Source organism: Urocitellus parryii, unplaced genomic scaffold, assembly GCF_045843805.1.
Source record: "Urocitellus parryii isolate mUroPar1 unplaced genomic scaffold, mUroPar1.hap1 Scaffold_87, whole genome shotgun sequence".
NCBI classification, from domain to species: domain Eukaryota; kingdom Metazoa; phylum Chordata; class Mammalia; order Rodentia; family Sciuridae; genus Urocitellus; species Urocitellus parryii.
Window position 1 is genome coordinate 1030378 of NW_027554208.1, and position 18596 is coordinate 1048973.

The following is an 18596-nucleotide window of genomic DNA, read 5'->3' on the forward strand; positions in this document are numbered from 1 at the left end:
TTTTGGAACATCTTCATAATGTTTTACAACATATTTGTGTTCTTTAACATTTTATGAACATCTTTAGAACATTTTAGAGCACATTTTGTGTTCTAGGGCCTGTTGCTATAGTGAAAAAAAATTAGAATATTTTATTATTCAGAAAAAAATTCCAGGGGGGGACTCAAGATGGCGGCGAAGGGAAGGCATCACCGCAGTGAGCTGCGTAACTAATCGGGAGAAAGTCGATGTGAAACGGCTAAAGGATATCTTGCTGGGAATTTCAAGTGAAATTGAGGTGCTCCAGAATCTAGTTGACAGATTTCCACCGGGTGAAGTTCGGCTGTGAGAGCTCTATTTCTCCGCACGGAGGGCCGCATAGCCTGACAGGCGTTCGCCCCGCGGCTGAAGTCCGTGGCGGCAGGGGGCCGGAGCGGCGGAGCAGCGATACGGATTCCGGGGGCCACCGCCAGTGGTACATTGGCAGCCCCTAGTGCTGAGTTCCGGCTTTGAGACAGAGGAGAGAAGCGGTCCAGCTTGGTTCCAGATACCGGTGGTCAGACCACAAAGGAGGACAGCAGCCGCCATTTCGGAGAGATGATGTAATCAACTCCATGTTCTACTGATCGCAGCCCATTCAACCACGGAACAGGTGACATAAGGCTGGTATTTGCCTGCATCTAGCAGACAGAGTTCTTGCTCAGGCTCGGGACTGGGGATCTTGTGGAGAATACTACTAGGGGCTCGTGCCAGGCAAGGCGTGCGCCAGGCACTGAGCAGCTAGAGGCTGGTTTCCGGGACTAACCGAGCCCAGGTCTGAGGAAACTGCGGGGTCGGCCTGCGGAGGCCAGCTCCAAGTGGAGTGTGCGCTGAGCTTGGGCCGACTGAGTTCTGACTCCCGGAACAGTTTTGGCCTGGGGCTGGGGAACCCGCGCGGGTCGCTCGCTGGAGCCAGCTCCCAGCGGAGAGTGTATCGGGATCAGAGAGGCGGGGTTCCGGCTACCTAAGCTGCGTTGGCCCAAGGCTAGGGAACCGGCGGTGACTGCTTCTCAATCAGGGTCCTGCTGGGAGCGGTGGGGGCAGAGTGGAACTTCCACCTGTGCCCAGAGTAGAACAAGTGACCCGCCGGCGTGGTATCATGACACCCCAAACGCAGCTGGGGCTGAAGAGAGTTGCTGCCCACGCCTAGAATAGGACCAGCGACTTCGCGGCGCGGTAGTCAAGTAACCTCATTTGGAGTAGGGGCTGTGCAGACCTGCCATCTGAGCAAGTAGTGCAGGCAGGCAGACCTGCCGCCCAATGGCAAGTCAGGCCAGGTAGCTTGCCAGCGTGGTGGACACGTAACACCCAGGCAGTCGCGTCACACTGGTCGGAGTGGGGGCGCAGCAGGGTTGCCGCCCGAGTCCGGAGGGGGCTCAGCGAATCGCTGGAGAGGTAGTCAGATACCCCCCATTGGGAGTGGGGGCTGTGCAGAACTACGACCCACCGGCCTAGAGGTCTGCCAGCGTGGTAGATGCGTCACACCAATTGGAGTAGGGACCCACCAGAGTCGCCACCCACATCCAGATCTGGACAAACGACCCCAGGGTGTGGTAGTTACGTTACCACAATTGGAGTGGGGGTAAAGTAAAGCCGCCTCCCGGGCCCGTGGGGGGGGGGCAGACCTGCGACCGATCAGCGAGGTAGACAGACCACCATAATTAGAGGAGGAGCACAGCTACTACCAGCCCAGCAAGGGAGGCTTCCCAACTATACAAGAGCAACGTAAATAAATAGGGGGTAAATTTCAAAAACACATCAGTTGCACCAAGCAGAAAGAAACGCCAGCAGTATGAAAAGACAAGGAAAGAAGGGACCACAAGCAATGCAGGTCAACTCAACTTTAGAAGAGGTAATAGCTGCAACAGATGGAATGTCAGATAAAGAGTTCAGGATATATATGCTTCAGATGATCTGGAGTCTCAAGGAAGACATGAGACAGCAAAATCAGTCAATGAAAGATCATATTGACAAACAAATCCAGGAAGTAAAAGATCAACTTCACAGGGAGATAGAGGAAATAAAAAATAAACAAATAGAAATACTAGAAATGCAGGAAAAAATAAACCAACTTAAAAACTCAATTGAGAATACTACCAGCAGAGTAGATCACTTAGAAGAGAGAACATCAGACAATGAAGACAAAGTATTTCAACTGGAAAAGAACATAGACAGCTCAGCAAGTCTGCTAAGAAACCATGAACAGAACATCCAAGAAATATGGGACAATATCAAAAGACCAAATTTAAGAGTCATTGGGATACAGGAAGGCACAGAGCTCCATACCAGAGGAATACACAGCCTATTCAATGAAATAATACGAGAAAACTTCCCAGACTTGAAGAATGAGACAGAATCCCAATTCCTAGAAGCCTACAGGATGCCGAATGTACAAAACCATAAGAGATCCACACCTAGACACATTATAGTGAAGATGTCCAACATACAGAATAAGGAAAGAATTTTAAAAGCTACAAGGGAAAGGAAGCAGATTACATTTAGGGGTAAACCAATTAGGATAACAGCTGATCTCTCAACACAGACTCTGAAAGCTAGAAGATCCTGGAATAACATATTTCAAACACTGAAAGAAAATGGGTTCCAACCAAGAATCGTGTATCCGGCAAAATTAAGCTTCAGGTTAGAAGATGAAATTAAAACCTTCCACGATAAACAAAAGTTAAAAGAATTCGCAGCTAGAAAACCATCTCTTCAAAAAATCCTTGGCAAAACATTGCAGGAAGAGGAAATGGAAAATAACATTGAAAACCAACAATGGGAGGTAGGACAGTAAAGGGGGAAAAGTAGTCAAAGAGGATAACAAATCAGGTTTAGTAACATCAACAAACAAATATGGATAGAAGTACAAACCATATCTCAATAATAACCCTAAATGTCAATGGCTTAAACTCACCAATTAAGAGACACAGGCTAGTAGAATGGATCACAAAACAAGACCCAACAATATGCTGTCTATAGGAGACGCATCTGATAGGAAAAGATATCCATAGACTGAAGGTGAAAGGTTGGGAAAAATCATACCACTCATATGGACAGCGGAAACAAGCAGGCATGTCCATACTCATATCTAATAAAATAGATTTCAAGCCAAAGCTAATCAAAAGGGATAAAGAAGGACACTTCATACTGTTCAAGGGAACCATAAACCAACAAGACATAACAATCATAAATATATACGCCCCAAATAATGGTGCAGCGGTGTTCATCAAGCAAACTCTTCTCAAGTTCAAGAGTCTAATAGACCACCATACAATCATCATGGGAGACTTCAACACACCTCTCTCACCACTGGACAGATCTTCCAAACAAAAGTTAAACAAGGAAACTATAGAACTCAACAACACAATTAACAACCTAGACTTAATTGACATATATAGACTATACCACCCAACATCAAGTAGTTACACTTTTTTTTCAGCAGCACATGGAACCTTCTCAAAAATAGACCATATATTATGTCACAGGGCAACTCTTAGACAATATAAAGGGGTAGAGATAATACCATGCATCTTATCTGATCATAATGGAATGAAACTGAAAATCAATGATAAAAGAAGAAAGGAAAAATCAAGCATCACTTGGAGAATGAACAACAGGTTGCTGAGTGACCTATGGGTTATTGAAGACATCAAGGAGGAAATTAAAAAATTCCTAGAGTTAAATGAAAACACGGACACAACATATCGGAATCTATGGGACACATTGAAAGCAGTCCTAAGAGGAAAATTCATTGGTTGGAGTTCATTCCTCAAAAAAGAAAAAACCAACAAATAAATGATCTCATACTTCATCTCAAAATCCTAGAAAAAGAGGAGCAAAACAACAGCAAAAGAAGTAGAAGGCAAGAAATAATCAAAATCAGAGCTGAAATTAATGAAATTGAAACAAAAGAAACAATTGAAAAAATTGACAAAACTAAAAGCTGGTTCTTTGAAAAAATAAATAAAATTGACAGACCCTTAGCCATGCTAACGAAGAGAAGAAGAGAGAGAACCCAGATTACTAGCATACGGGATGAAAAAGGCAATATCACAACAGACACTTCAGAAATACAGAAGATAATCAGAGACTATTTTGAAGCCTTATACTCCAATAAAATAGAAGATAGTGAAGGCATAGATAAATTCCTTAAGTCTTACGATCTGCCCAGATTGAACCAGGAGGATATAGACAACCTAAACAGACCAATAACAATAGAAGAAATAGAAGAAACCATCAAAAGACTACCAACTAAGAAAAGCCCAGGACTGGATGGGTATACAGCAGAGTTTTACAAAACCTTTAAAGAGGAACTAACACCAATACTTTTCAAGCTATTTCAGGAAATAGAAAAAGAGGGAGAACTTCCAAATTCATTCTACGAGGCCAACATCACCCTGATTCCGAAACCAGACAAAGACACTTCAAAGAAAGAAAACTACAGACCAATATCTCTAATGAACCTTGACGCAAAAATCCTTAATAAAATTCTGGCGAATCGGATTCAAATACATATCAAAAAAATTATACACCATGATCAAGTAGGATTCATCCCTGGGATGCAAGGCTGGTTCAATATACGGAAATCAATAAATGTTATTCACCACATCAATAGACTTAAAAATAAGAACCATATGATAGTCTCGATAGATGCAGAAAAAGCATTCGACAAAGTACAGCATCCCTTTATGTTCAAAACTCTAGAAAAATTAGGGATAACAGGATCATACCTCAACATTGTAAAAGCAATATATGATAAGCCACAGGCCAGCATCATTCTGAATGGAGAAAAATTGAAGGCATTCCCTCTAAGATCTGGTACAAGACAGGGATGCCCTCTCTCGCCACTTCTGTTCAACATAGTCCTCGAAACACTGGCCAGAGCAATTAGACAGACGAAAGAAATTAAAGGGATAAAAATTGGAAAAGAAGAACTTAAATTATCACTATTTGCAGATGATATGATTCTATACCTAGCAGACCCAAAAGGGTCTACAGAGAAGCTATTAGAGCTAATAAATGAATTCAGCAAAGTGGCAGGATATAAGATCAACACGCATAAATCAAAGGCATTCCTGTATATCAGCGACAAATCCTCTGAAACGGAAATGAGGACAACTACTCCATTCACAATATCCCCCCAAAAAATAAAATACTTGGGAATCAACCTAACAAAAGAGGTGAAAGATTTATACAATGAAAATTACAGAACCCTAAAGAAAGATATAGAAGAAGACCTTAGAAGATGGAAAAATATACCCTGCTCATGGATAGGCAGATCCAACATCATCAAAATGGCGATATTACCAAAAGTTCTCTATAAGTTCAATGCAATGCCAATCAAAATCCCAGCTGCATTTCTTGTAGAAATAGATAAAAGAATCATGAAATTCATATGGAATAATAAAAGACCCAGAATAGCAAAAACAATACTAAGCAGGAAGTGTGAATCAGGCGGTATAGCGATACCAGACTTCAAACTATACTACAGAGCAATAGTAACGAAAACAGCATGGTACTGGTACCAAAACAGGCGGGTGGACCAATGGTACAGAATAGAGGACACAGTAACCAATCCACAAAACTACAACTATCTTATATTTGATAAAGGGGCTAAAAGCATGCAATGGAGGAAGGATAGCATCTTCAACAAATGGTGTTGGGAAAACTGGAAATCCATTTGCACCAAAATGAATCTGAATCCCTATCTCTCGCCATGCACAAAAGTTAACTCAAAATGGATCAAGGAGCTTGATATTAAATCAGAGACATGGCATCTGATAGAAAAAAATGTTGGTTATGATCTTCATTCTGTGGGATTGGGCTCCAAATTCCTCAATAGGACACCCATAGCGCAAGAGTTAACAACTAGAATCAACAAATGGGACTTACTCAAACTAAAAAGTTTTTTCTCAGCAAAAGAAACAATAAGAGAGATAAACAGGGAGCCTACATCCTGGGAACAAATCTTTACTCCACACACTTCAGATAGAGCCCTAATAACCAGAATATACAAAGAACTCAAAAAATTAGACAATAAGATAACAAATAACCCAGTCAATAAATGGGCCAAGGACCTGAACAGACACTTCTCAGAGGAGGACATACAATCAATCAATAAGTACATGAAAAAATGCTCACCATCGCTAGCAGTCAGAGAAATGCAAATCAAAACCACCCTAAGATACCATCTCACCCCAGTAAGATTGGCAGCCATTAGGAAGTCAAACAACAATAAGTGCTGGAGAGGATGCGGGGAAAAGGGTACTCTTGTTCATTGTAGGTGGGACTGCAAATTGGTGCAGCCAATTTGGAAAGCAGTATGGAGATTTCTTGGAAAGCTGGGAATGGAACCACCATTTGACCCAGCTATTCCCCTTCTCGGTCTGTTCCCTAAAGACCTAATAAGAGCATGTTACAGGGACACTGCTACATCGATGTTCATAGCAGCACAATTCACGATAGCAAGATTGTGGAATCAGCCTAGATGCCCTTCAATAGATGAATGGATAAAAAAATGTGGCATTTATACACAATGGAGTATTACTCTGCATTAAAAAATGACAAAATCATAGAATTTGGAGGGAAATGGATGGCATTAGAGCAGATTATGATAAGTGAAGCTAGTCAATCTTTAAAAAACAAATACCAAATGACTCCTTTGATATAAGGGGAGGAAATAAGGACAGGGTAGGGACGAAGAGCTTGAGAAGAAGATGTACATTTACAGGGTTGAGAGGTGGGAGGGAAAGGAAGTGAGAAGGGAAATCGCATGGAAATGGAAGGTGATCCTCAGGGTTATACAAAATGACATATAAGAGGAAAGGAGGGGTAAGACAAGATAATACAAATGGAAGAAATGATTTACAGTAGAAAGGGTAGAGAGAGAAAAGGGGAGGGGAGGGGAGGGGAGGGGGGATAGGAGAGAATAGGACAGACAGCAGAATACATCAGACATTAGAAAGGCAATATGTCAATCAATGGAAGGGTAACTGATGTGATACAGCAATCTGTATACGGGGTAAAATTGGGAGTTCATTACCCACTTGAATCAAACTGTGAAATATGATGTATTAAGAACTATGTAATGTTTTGAACGACCAACAATAAAAAAAAAATTCCACAAACTAGAGAATGCCTGAAAGAGAACATTGATCCATGAAAGGTTAGGGAGCTTATTTAAGTACAAGATACTGTTTTAGGGATTCATTAAACAAGAACTTTTTTTTTCAGTGTTTCTTGTGTGCCAGATACTATGCTAGATGTTAGGGACACAGCAGTGAACAAAGACATGCTTAGTTCTTTCTTCTGTTACACTTAATGTCTGGTGAGGGAGACAGACATAAGTTCTATGTCACTCTAATATATAGTATAATTACAAAATGAGAAAAAAGTGGTTAAAGGTAAGGATAATCATTCCATTTGAAAGAGACTTGACTTGGCTAATTAATTATATGGTTTAGGAGGATCGGTAGGTGTTAATTATGTACAGAGTGGTAGACAGGTAGGTAGGGAATGTTTTAGAGTGGTTTTGCATGTGCAAAGTCGCTGTGGTACAAAGGAACTCTTGGGCCAGTCAGTATGTGTAGGTTGATGGAATGCCATCATTTTTTCATAATTTTGTCTTTCATGCTCTCATATTCAATCTAAAGTTATATTTAGCTTTGTTTAATTCACCAGATGTGATCATAAGGACTTTACTTGAATAGGCTCACGTTTTTGTGAGGTATAGACTGTTATTGCCATTTCACAGATTAAGTGAGGCATAGAAAAGTTAAAATTATTGGTTCAAAGTTGATAAGTGATGCTATACTGTATTCTTTTTCCTTATACTCAATTATGATCACACTCTGGAAGGGACTCAGAATGACTCCTTGGTCATCCCCTGATAATTTCTGAAATTTCCAGAGAATCTGGATGCAAGTGGACAACAACAGAGACTCTGTGGATCCCATCTCTTAAATACTAGATACCTCAGTTGTGGATCACTGGAGAGAAGAGCCTCAGGGCATCACTGCAGCTGTAATATTTGTGCATCTTATTTAACATATGTTGGATAGGAATGTAGAGTAGCAATACAAATGTTTGAGCTGATCTACCTTAGAGACTAAAAATGTTAATGTTAGTATCCTCCCCACCTCCACTTTATTTCCATTGTATTTTTCCTTGGTGATCGTTGAAGGAAGTATGTATAATTATTTAACCGTTTAATAAGTAAATAATTCTAAATTTGCAGTATTTCCTTTCACCTAGAATTCTTCATATTGTTACACTGAATTTTCTTTTCTTTTCAGAGATCTGACCAGAGTTGGAGAGTGAGAGAAAATGGATTCCTTTTCTAATTTGCCTACAGAGAACTCAACCATTGCCATCAATGTATCTGAGACTTCATCTACCACAGTAACACATGGATTCAATTCCACTAATGATTCACCTTCAATGTCAATAACAAGGCTTTTTCCAGCCTTACTAGAATGCTTTGGCATAGTCCTTTGTGGCTACATAGCAGGAAGGGCCAATGTCATAACATCAACACAGGCTAAAGGACTGGGAAATTTTGTCTCCAGATTTGCACTTCCGGCTTTATTATTCAAAAACATGGTTGTACTTAACTTTTCCAATGTAGATTGGGCATTCTTATACAGTATCTTAATTGGCAAAGCTTCTGTGTTTTTCATTGTATGTGTATTAACCTTACTGGTTGCCAGTCCTGATAGTCGATTTAGCAAAGCTGGACTCTTCCCTATTTTTGCTACACAAAGTAATGACTTTGCATTGGGATACCCTATAGGTAAGTTCTTTGTTGTTTTTTTTTTCAATTTTTAAAAAATTCAGGTGTTTAAGGAGGTAACAAATATAAGGTTTAAATCTAAACATTTGTTAGTAATAGATTCTTATTCTTGAATTTAAGAAATCTTTCATATTTTTATCTTAAGTATATCATAAATTAGGATGGATTGTAATTTTCCCTCAACATAGGAGTTTAAGGATCCTTTAAACACCTACCTAAAATAAATGGTCATATCCTCATAACCTTTGTAAATATTCTTTCTAGTAGTATTCTATTTCTTCTTAAAAATCACATATGAAAGAAATATAATTTCCCAGAAGGGCTCAAATTCTGATTTAAATCATGTAAAGAAAACTTACATTTATATAAAAATAGTCGTTACTAAGTATTAGCATTAGAAATTTATGCTCATTAAGAGTGATATTTTTCCCTTCTTTATTTTTCTTACTATATATATATGTTTGGTTTTACTTTAAAAATTGTTTTGAAGCTTTTATTTTTTTCAAAATTTCAGAGTATTTTCATTGAAGTTAAATTATTATTTAAGAACAGAAATGGTAAGGGTATTTTTATCTTTCCATCTCTTTAAGCAGCCTAATTTTATGTTTCTATATGTGTATGTTTTCCTGAAAAACAATAAATAAACCAAATTGAGATGTTGGGGTATCTTGGAAGGAAACGTACTCTATTTTTCAGAACACTCGGTCACCAAGAAAAAGTACACCTACTAGCTTCTTTTTTATATTTTAAAATTAAAGTTATGTGTATTTTGATCATGAATCGCAATGTGCAGACATGACTTGTATGGATATAGTCATTCATTCACTCGTAAAGCACTGTTATATACCAGTGACTGTGCCTGCTGCTAAGAATACCCCTGTAAACAAATAAGTAGTGTAGAGGCACAGGAATGAGAAGATGCCATTTGAGACAAGGTGGTCAGTTAAGGTTTATTTGATGACATCTTCTGAGCAGAAATGTGATTGGAATTTTAAAGTATACAACTGAAATCTACCATTAGCTTTTTTAAAAAAATTTATTTTTATGGGTGTAGATGGACACAATACCTTTATTTTTATGTAGTGCTGAGGATCGAACCTGGGTCCCACCCATGTTAGGCAAGCGCTCTACCGCTGAGCCATGATCCCAGCCCCTCTACCATTAACTTTTAAGTTTCTTATCTATTCATTTCATCCTCTCTTCCCACCCCCAATTTATTTCACCACTGGTACCAAAGAGACTCTAGTGAACTATACTTCATACCTTTTTCCACCTTTGACCTTTCTCCATCTCACTTACCCAAAATTTAAAAATACCAAAGAAATCAAATCATGAGTAAAGCAGGAGCCTTAGTAGATGGAAAACTAGAATCTTAGGTAACTGAGCTATAAATAGTAACAAACTAAATAGGTGTTCCTTTAAGGTTATTGAATTTTAAAGGAAAAGATTTTTGGAAATAGAAGATCGAGGAGTTAATGTGTTTGACCATTTCCTTAGAACTAATAACAGATTAGTCAATATATTTATGATATAAGAAATTCAGAAGTGGCTCAGTACCATGGTTTATATATTTAATAAATATTGCTTATCTTACTTTGACATCAATTAGAAGTATATTAGTTTCATATAATCTCATAGATTAGTAAACCCATAACTAAACAAAACTAACATTTGTAACTTTGTAGTTTACAGAGTACTTTCTTACACTTATCTCATTTGAATAGGGCAGATACTATTATCCTCATTTTCAAATAAGGAGATAAGCTTACAGAGATTGTTTTATTCCAGGTCACACAGCTAACAGGTGACTGAGATCCAAACCTAAGTTTTCTGATTCTAAGTCCTGGGCATTCTCTTATGCCACATAGTTATATAACATGCCAAGTTTATCTCAGAACACCCAACCAGCCCTTGTTATACATTATTTTCAGAAAGAATCAAAATTCTTTGTCCCTATAGTATTCCTAAATTTTCCATGAAATGAGCAGTAATGAAAAAAAGATCTATTAGATGAATTAATCAAATTTTTTATCAAGGCAGAATATCTAAATAAAGAATATAACCAGCCATTCTCATCCTGCTCTTCTTGTGTCCCATGTTGTTTTAGTGAATCTTGTAATAATCATGTTGGGCATGTGCTTGCCCAAATTTCTTTGATGTGTATGCCAATTTTGGGTTGCAATTTTTGTATTTTATTTTATTTTTTTTTACTCCCAAATAATAAGAACTCTTGTAACATTAGGTTGTAGTCTATAATTTTACTAAAACCCAATAACATAGACAACTTTCTCATATGCCTTCAGATTGGAAAATGTGATACTGAACTATATAGACATATATCTGCTCCTGGGTGAGGTTGTTTATTATTTCTGCCTGTGTCCATCTGCCTTTTGGCCTTGTACAGGGTGAACAGAGAAGCCTCTCCAGAGAGAAGACCTTTCTGTTTGTTCTGTAGCCTCTCCCAAGAATTCCCACTCTCTTGTTCACAGAGGAGCATCAATTGGGAGTTCTAAAAAGATGTCCTTTTTAAGACATTTATTCCATATCTGTCCAATTTATAGGTGACTTGAAAAATGCTAGCAAGGAAAAGGCAGATAAGTTAATGAATAAAGAAAAAGGGTAGTCACATTTGCTTTTTTGAATACCATGACATTTATAATGGTCTATAAAATTACATTAAAGTGATTTTTCTTTTTTACTCAAGTGACAGAATAGTGCATTATGACAGACTTTTTAAAAAGCCCACTGTTGTTTATAACAATTATTTTCAAAAGTACTTTAAAAATCCAAGTGTAGAAGAAACCAAGAATCTACCAAGGTGAAATGTTGATTTCAGCAAATCAGAATGGTTCCCTGCCTCTGTCATTAAAAGATACTAATAGGGCATAGTTAAGTCCTATAATTTATTCTTCAAACAATGCTGATAGCATAAGTACCCTGACTAATCATAATTATGCCCTAGTGCTTGAGCTGTAAACAGAAAGGAAATGAAGCATTTAACTATATGCCATTATATAATAGAATGATCTTGTCAGAGTCTTTGTGTTATTTGCTAGAGATTGAAACCCTGCAGGAATCAAAATAGGAGCCACAGTAGGTGGCTAATTTTATCTCTTAGTTCTTCAAAGCTATATAATAAGTCCTCATAATGGGATTCCTCCCTCCCTCCACGAGCCTTATTTATAAGCATTAATTAATTAGAACTTAATAGTTGATATAATGATTATAAATCTAATTTTAGTTACTGTAGGTTTCCATGTTCATATGTAATTTCTTTTCAGATTTAGAAACCATCTTCAGATTGATAACAGAAAAGCAATGCCAATTTATAGATAAAGATATAATGTTAAATAATTATGCAAGTGAATGGCTGACATAGACTAAAATTCCCATGTTGAACCCTATTCTTCTAGTAATTTAATAAGCATCTAATTACAATTTTTGCTCCCCCACTAGACTATACTTCTTTTGCCTTTGAACACTTGTTCAGCTGAGCTTAAAAACCCCAATTGTAACTAGCTTGTAAATATTCATAGTGTTAAAAAATACTTATAGGATTTCAGTTTGGAGGAATAAGTTCAAGAGATGCATTGTAAAACATGGTGATTACAGTTAATGTCTTATATTTTTTAAAATTGCTAAGAGTAGATTATAAGTGTTTTTATAACAAAAATGATAAGTATGTGATTAGCTCCATTTAGCCATTCCCCAATGTATACAAACAACATGTACAAATAATTATGTTTAATTTTTATTTGTCAATTAAAAAATAGATTTTCTAAAAGCAAAAACAGCTGGGCACATTGGCACATGTTCATAACACCAGTTACGTGTGAGTCTAAGGAGGTTTGCAAGTTGAGGCTAGCCTCAATAACTTAATGAGACCCTCTCTCAAAAACAGGCTGGGGAATGTAGGTCAGTGGTAGAATGCCCCTGGGTTCAATCTGCAGAACTCCTCCCAACACACACAAAAGCAAAAAACATGAAAAACTGATCTAAAAAGAAATGGATTAATTGATGTTGATTAGATAAAAAATTATTGTGTGTTACAAAATACATTTTTGCTAGTCTGAAAACTTTAGCATTCATTGATGGGAAGTTAATCCCATTCAGCAAGTATTTTCAGATTTGTTCAGCACTGTGCTGGGGACTGTGGGTCATAAAATGATGCCTTTAAGGAACTTAGAATTTGCCAAGGTGGTACTAATATGGAACAAAATACCATAGCATTCCAGTGGAGAGATTATTGATGTAAACTGAAGACTTGGTGGAAGAAGTAGCATGAGAGAGTGGCTTTAAATAGCAGCCAAGACTCAGGACTAAGAAAGGAAAAAGAGGGTGCTGGGTGCAGTTGTATGTAACCCCAGTGACTAAGGAGGCTGAGGTAGGTGAATTCCAAATTCAGTTGTGGCAACTGGGCTGTTTATGTCAAAAGAGGTTTTTTTTGTTTTGTTTTGTTTTGTTCTTTAATTATTTATTCTAATTTGTTATACATGGTGGCAGAATACAATTCATTTCATATTACACATATGGCTCAGTTGGTAGAGTGCTTGCCTCGCATGCACAAGGCCCTGGGTTCAATCCCCAGCACCACAAAAAAAAGGCTTTATAGTTGTTGTTTTTTTAACATTTATTTTTTAGGTGTAGATGGACACAATGCCTTTATTTTTTATGTGGTGCTGAGGATCAAACCCGGGTCCCGTCTGTACTAGGCAAGTTCTCTACCGCTGAGCCACAATCCCAACCCTATAGTTCTTCTTGTGGACAGTGAGAACCGTGGGATAATGTTGACTTTTGACAGTTATGATTTGTTAACAGTAAATAAAATTGATGAAGGGAGTAATTGAAAAAATCCAAAATAATGTATTTTAGTAATACATTAGGTAGTCTAATTTTGAGACTTCTAACTAGTAACAGTAGTAAGAATCAAGCAGAGAAAATAAAGAAGATCCTGCCAAAGAAGAAAGTAAACACGGTGGTTCCTCTAATCTGCCAGGAATATGTTCCAGGACCCCTAGTGGATGCCTGAAACTGAGGGTACCAATGTTTTAATCCTATACACACATACCTACCTAAAAGAAAATTAAATTTATAAATTAGGCACAGTAAGAGATTAACTATAATAACTAACAATAAAGAACAATCATAATAATATTCTTCTGAAATAAAAGTCATGTGAATATAGTCTCTCTTTTCTTTCAGAATATCTCATCCTACCACATACTCACCCTTCTTGTTGACCTCAGGTTACTGAACCTGAGGAAAGCAAAAACACTGTTTGATGATTGGGCAGCCTTAGGTAATAAAACTGGTTGCTCAAAGTTGCATTGAGCTCCTAAAACAATCAGAATCTATTATGTGATGAGGACTACTAATGTACCAGGAAAGTAAATTTCAGAAAAAGGTCATTAATATAAGTGGCTTTGAGTAGATCATACAACTGTAAGTTGTTAGAGGAAACACCTTTGCATTGTAGTGTGCCTGCTTAGGGAAAATTCTTATACTCAGATTTAAAACAAGACATTTCCAAAATATCCACTCAAGTTAAAAACTGAGTGGTGAGCAGGTATCTTTCTCTTAGCGATAGAATGTTTAATTAGAAGTAAAATGAACCTTATGAATCATGAAAGAAAACCACTAAGAGTTATAAAGCTAGCATAATTTAGAATTCAGTGAAAATTATGAAACTTTGTATAATCAAATATCTTTTAACTTCTTCATTTTGGAGATATAATAGAACTTCCTATGTTCTTTGCTGAAAAATGCGGGGTGGGGGTGAATTTTATACAAAGAAGATTTTGGCTAATGAGAGCAAGGTGAACTTCTAAAGGTTATATAATCTAGTTACATAACTTTAACGGGTCATGCACATGATATTAACTGAACTTATGTATCCCGAGTAAGTAAACAACTATGTTTTCCTGCCTGTGTCACTTTATCTTAATATAAACAGAGAAACCTAATCTTTACATTTTTCCACAAGATTGAGTCTCTCCTTGGCGACTGGCTGTCCACGTTTTATCTTTTTCAATTTCAATTCTGTATCAGTTTTTCTATTTGGGACCTACTGCCAAAAATGTGCCCACAGACCAAGTTATTTATTCCATGACTCTAAATTGCCCTAATAATCCCAGACCAGGCCACCAACCCTTAACTCCTCCAGGAAACTGTTAGAAGTCAGATCCAATCCACTTAACTCCCTCCAAGGAAACACATCTTATATAGTATCAGATTCTAAAGTCACCTGGATACTCAAACCCTTGGGAAAATTCCTTAAAATTACCTATAATACACAGCACACATACTTTGTCTTATTCTATTTCCTATAACTCTAACATAGCCAGACTTTTTCTTGAGCCTTATTGTTCTTTAATGAACAAAAGGTGAAATAATTAGTTTGTACTTGAGAACATGCTATATGAGAAAAAAAGATTTTGTTTTCCCAAGAAGGTATAGTTGAATGTGTATTTATCAAACGTACATTTATGTAACTCCACTTCATTACTCTCACAAACGTTTGTTAGATCCAACTTTCTGTCCCTACTTGCTTAGTGTCTTCACAGGTTTTCAGTATTCATTGCCTTTCATTCCCTCTCAAATGGAGGATACTCATTACCCCATAGCCTACATACCACCTGAGCCAGAGGTAGGTGAGACTGGCATCCTCACCTGGCTAGCTGCTGTGAACCACTGCTAATCCATTGCTCCCTACTCTGTTGTTGACAACTATTTTGAAGTTCATGCTATCTGTCCAGTCTGTTCATCCTCATTGCTTTCATCTTCTGACTTCATTCTAGCCATCTCCCCTCATTCATTGAAGACTTTACTGTCCTGCTTGCTGTCATCTTCTTTGTCCTAAGTCCTGCTGTTCTCTTGTTTGACTTTAGCATCCTTGTGAACTTCCCATCAAATTCTCCGCCCTCTAGATCCCTTGGCCTCCTCATCTCTAATGATAACTTTACTCCTTGTCAGTGAACAACTCCCGTGGCCACTTTCTGGACCTAGTGATCTGGAAAATATTAAACTCAACTCACTATCTGACCTATTCTGAATCCTATACTTCCAACTGCACTTAATTCTCGAGCTTCATAAGGGCCTCCAGTCCCTGACCTCTCTACTTTCAGTCAGTCACCTCCCATCTTTACTTCTTTTCCTATACAGTGTGGACTCCATTACTTCAGTGCTCATTTTTAGTTCCTTTTCTCTACACCTTCCTCAGTCTTCTGAAATCTGACTTATGCCTCATGACTCCAATGAAGCTGCTCTCTCCAGGGATACAGTCAATCACTTTGTTGCTATTACTACTTAAACATTTAGTTTGATACTAGATTTTTATTTTTATTGTTTCTTTTAAAACTTTTACAGTTCTGCCTTTTTTATGTTTGTTTTTGAAGACTAATCTTAGATCCTAGATAGTAAAAATTAATTATGTTTTACTAAAAATAATTTTAGGGGGCTGGGGTTGTAGCTCAGCGGTAGAGCACTTGCCTAGCATGTGCGAGGCCCTAGGTTTGATCCTCATAACCACATGAAAATAAATAAATAAAATAAAGGTATTGTGTCCAACTACAACTAAAAAATAAATATTAAAAAAAATTTAGGTTATCATTTTGTAAACTAGATTGCATTTAGTATAATAATTTTTTTATTACTAAAATTGACTTTTCAAAAAATAGGATAATGAGGTCATTTGGAACTCTTTAGATAACTTTGCAATATGCTAAAATTAAACAGAAAATGTTATTTGCATGTTTATATATTTCTATGGTAATCATTTTAAGATCAATATTCTTGTTTTGCAGTTGAAGCTTTATATCAAACTACATACCCAGAATATCATCAGTACATTTATTTGGTGGCACCAATATCTCTTATGATGTTAAACCCAATTGGGTTTATCTTCTGTGAAATCCAGAAGTGGAAAGATTCTCAAAATGCTTCTCAAAACAAAGTAAAAATTGTGGGACTTGGATTCCTGTGTGTATTACAGAACCCAATAGTATTTATGGTCTTCATTGGCATTGCCTTCAATTTTATTCTTGATAAAAAGGTGCCTGTATATATGAAAAATTTTCTTGATGGACTTGCAAATTCTTTTTCTGGAGCAGCCCTATTTTATCTTGGTCTTACAATGGTAGGAAAAATAAGGAGACTGAAGAAGTCAGCATTTGTTGTACTAATTCTTCTCATCACAGCTAAACTGTAAGTTTCACTTATTTAACTTGGGAATTATACTTTGTAAAAACCTTGTTTAACCAATTCATTAGGATGTGTCTGAAATTATTTTTTTCCTTTGACTATTAATCCTTCCTTATAGAATAGTTGTGATTTAAAGGAGAATGGAATATTGGTGCATTTTGAAAAAATGGTCTTTCATTTCCTTATTCCATGTAGGCTATTCTTTGCATTTTACTGTCAGATATTAATAACTGTTTCCCTTTAGCTTTTTTATCCTGCTTTTATATAGTTTGTTAATTGTCTCTTAATGTCCTAGTTAGATCTTATTTTTCAAGAAATTTTGCAGGATTTCTGAATCTATTAAAATCCTAAAGGAAGAGGCATCCTAGTTATGTAAGAACAATAATTTTTAACAAATTTTTTTCATGAATTTGGGAAAATATTCTGTAATTCTGAGTTTGAATGAACTTTCTAAATAGAGATGTTGATGAATATTATTGGATATATGATCCTAACCTGTCAAAAAGTTCTTCTTAGCTTCTTAGTTTTCAATTTATGTGTATCATTAGCCATGGAGTCACACTTCATGGTGCAGGTGACATAATTTGACTACAATATTAACTCAGAGTACTTGAGGCATACTTAACTATGGGACTCAGCTCTTGTATAGGCAGTTAAGTTCATGAAAGTGGTGCAATAAGATATGTATTTATATTTGCAAAGTAAAGTTCTGAAAATCATTTACACTGCTGTTATGCTCCTCAGAAACAAAGTATTAAATAAAATTGTCACAGTAATAAATATTGTTCTAATGATAACAGTATTATCAACTTCAACTTAAAAGTAGAATTTAACTAGTCCAATTAAATTTTTTCTAGTTAAATTCTTATTAAGTATATGTATTTTTTTCAATTAAAAAATTAAATGAGTAGTTCTTTATTTCATCCTGGAGCTTCTCTCTGGGTGCTGCTATAACAATGTTATCAACCTCGGTCTTGCTGTTTTCTTAAAGGAGAACCCAATTATTTTAGTCACTGGTTTTATGCTCTTCAATGAAATCTTAAAAGAATTTGTTTAATAATTTATTCTTCACCAGATCTGTGTTTCATTAATTTTTCTGCTCTACTTCAGTTGTTTGAGTTCCTTTTGCTGAATGTACATAATACACACATACACACACACACACACACACACACACACACAAAGAATTAATTGTAAGATACGTATTTTTTCTACTGGTTTTAGAATTTAATCAAGCAGTGTTATTACCATTTAAACTCCCAATCATTTAATAGAATTCAGGTTATTTTCCAAAAAGTAATTTAGTTATTTTCTTAATATTTTGTTTATTTAGTTATTTTCTTAAAAGAAGTTCTTCCCCAAAATGATCAGGTTTTTTTCTTCTAATATTTCAGTGAACCAATAGAGTAAGGAAGATAGCAGCTATAATTGCAAGTTTTACTAATATTTTTTTGGTATAGAAATAATGTTTTCCCCTCATCCCAATGTTTGAAGTATTTACAGAATGTTGTAACTCTTGAAATGGTTCCAATATGAATTCTTAATTCTTTCAATAAAATGTTCATAAGTAGGCATATATAGAATATTT

General features: G+C 36.6%; 1 protein-coding gene across 1 annotated transcript in view; it reads left to right on the forward strand.

Annotated features, from left to right (window-relative positions):
- The window catches only part of LOC144253040 (lysosomal cholesterol signaling protein-like), a 48343-nt gene that overhangs the window by 2362 nt on the left and 27385 nt on the right, over nucleotides 1-18596 (forward strand). Inside the window, exons 2-3 of the mRNA XM_077794994.1 lie at nucleotides 8313-8809; nucleotides 16612-17011. Coding sequence (XP_077651120.1) covers nucleotides 8344-8809; nucleotides 16612-17011 — 866 coding nt within the window. The 5' untranslated portion in view covers nucleotides 8313-8343. The remainder of the gene's footprint in view (nucleotides 1-8312; nucleotides 8810-16611; nucleotides 17012-18596) is intronic.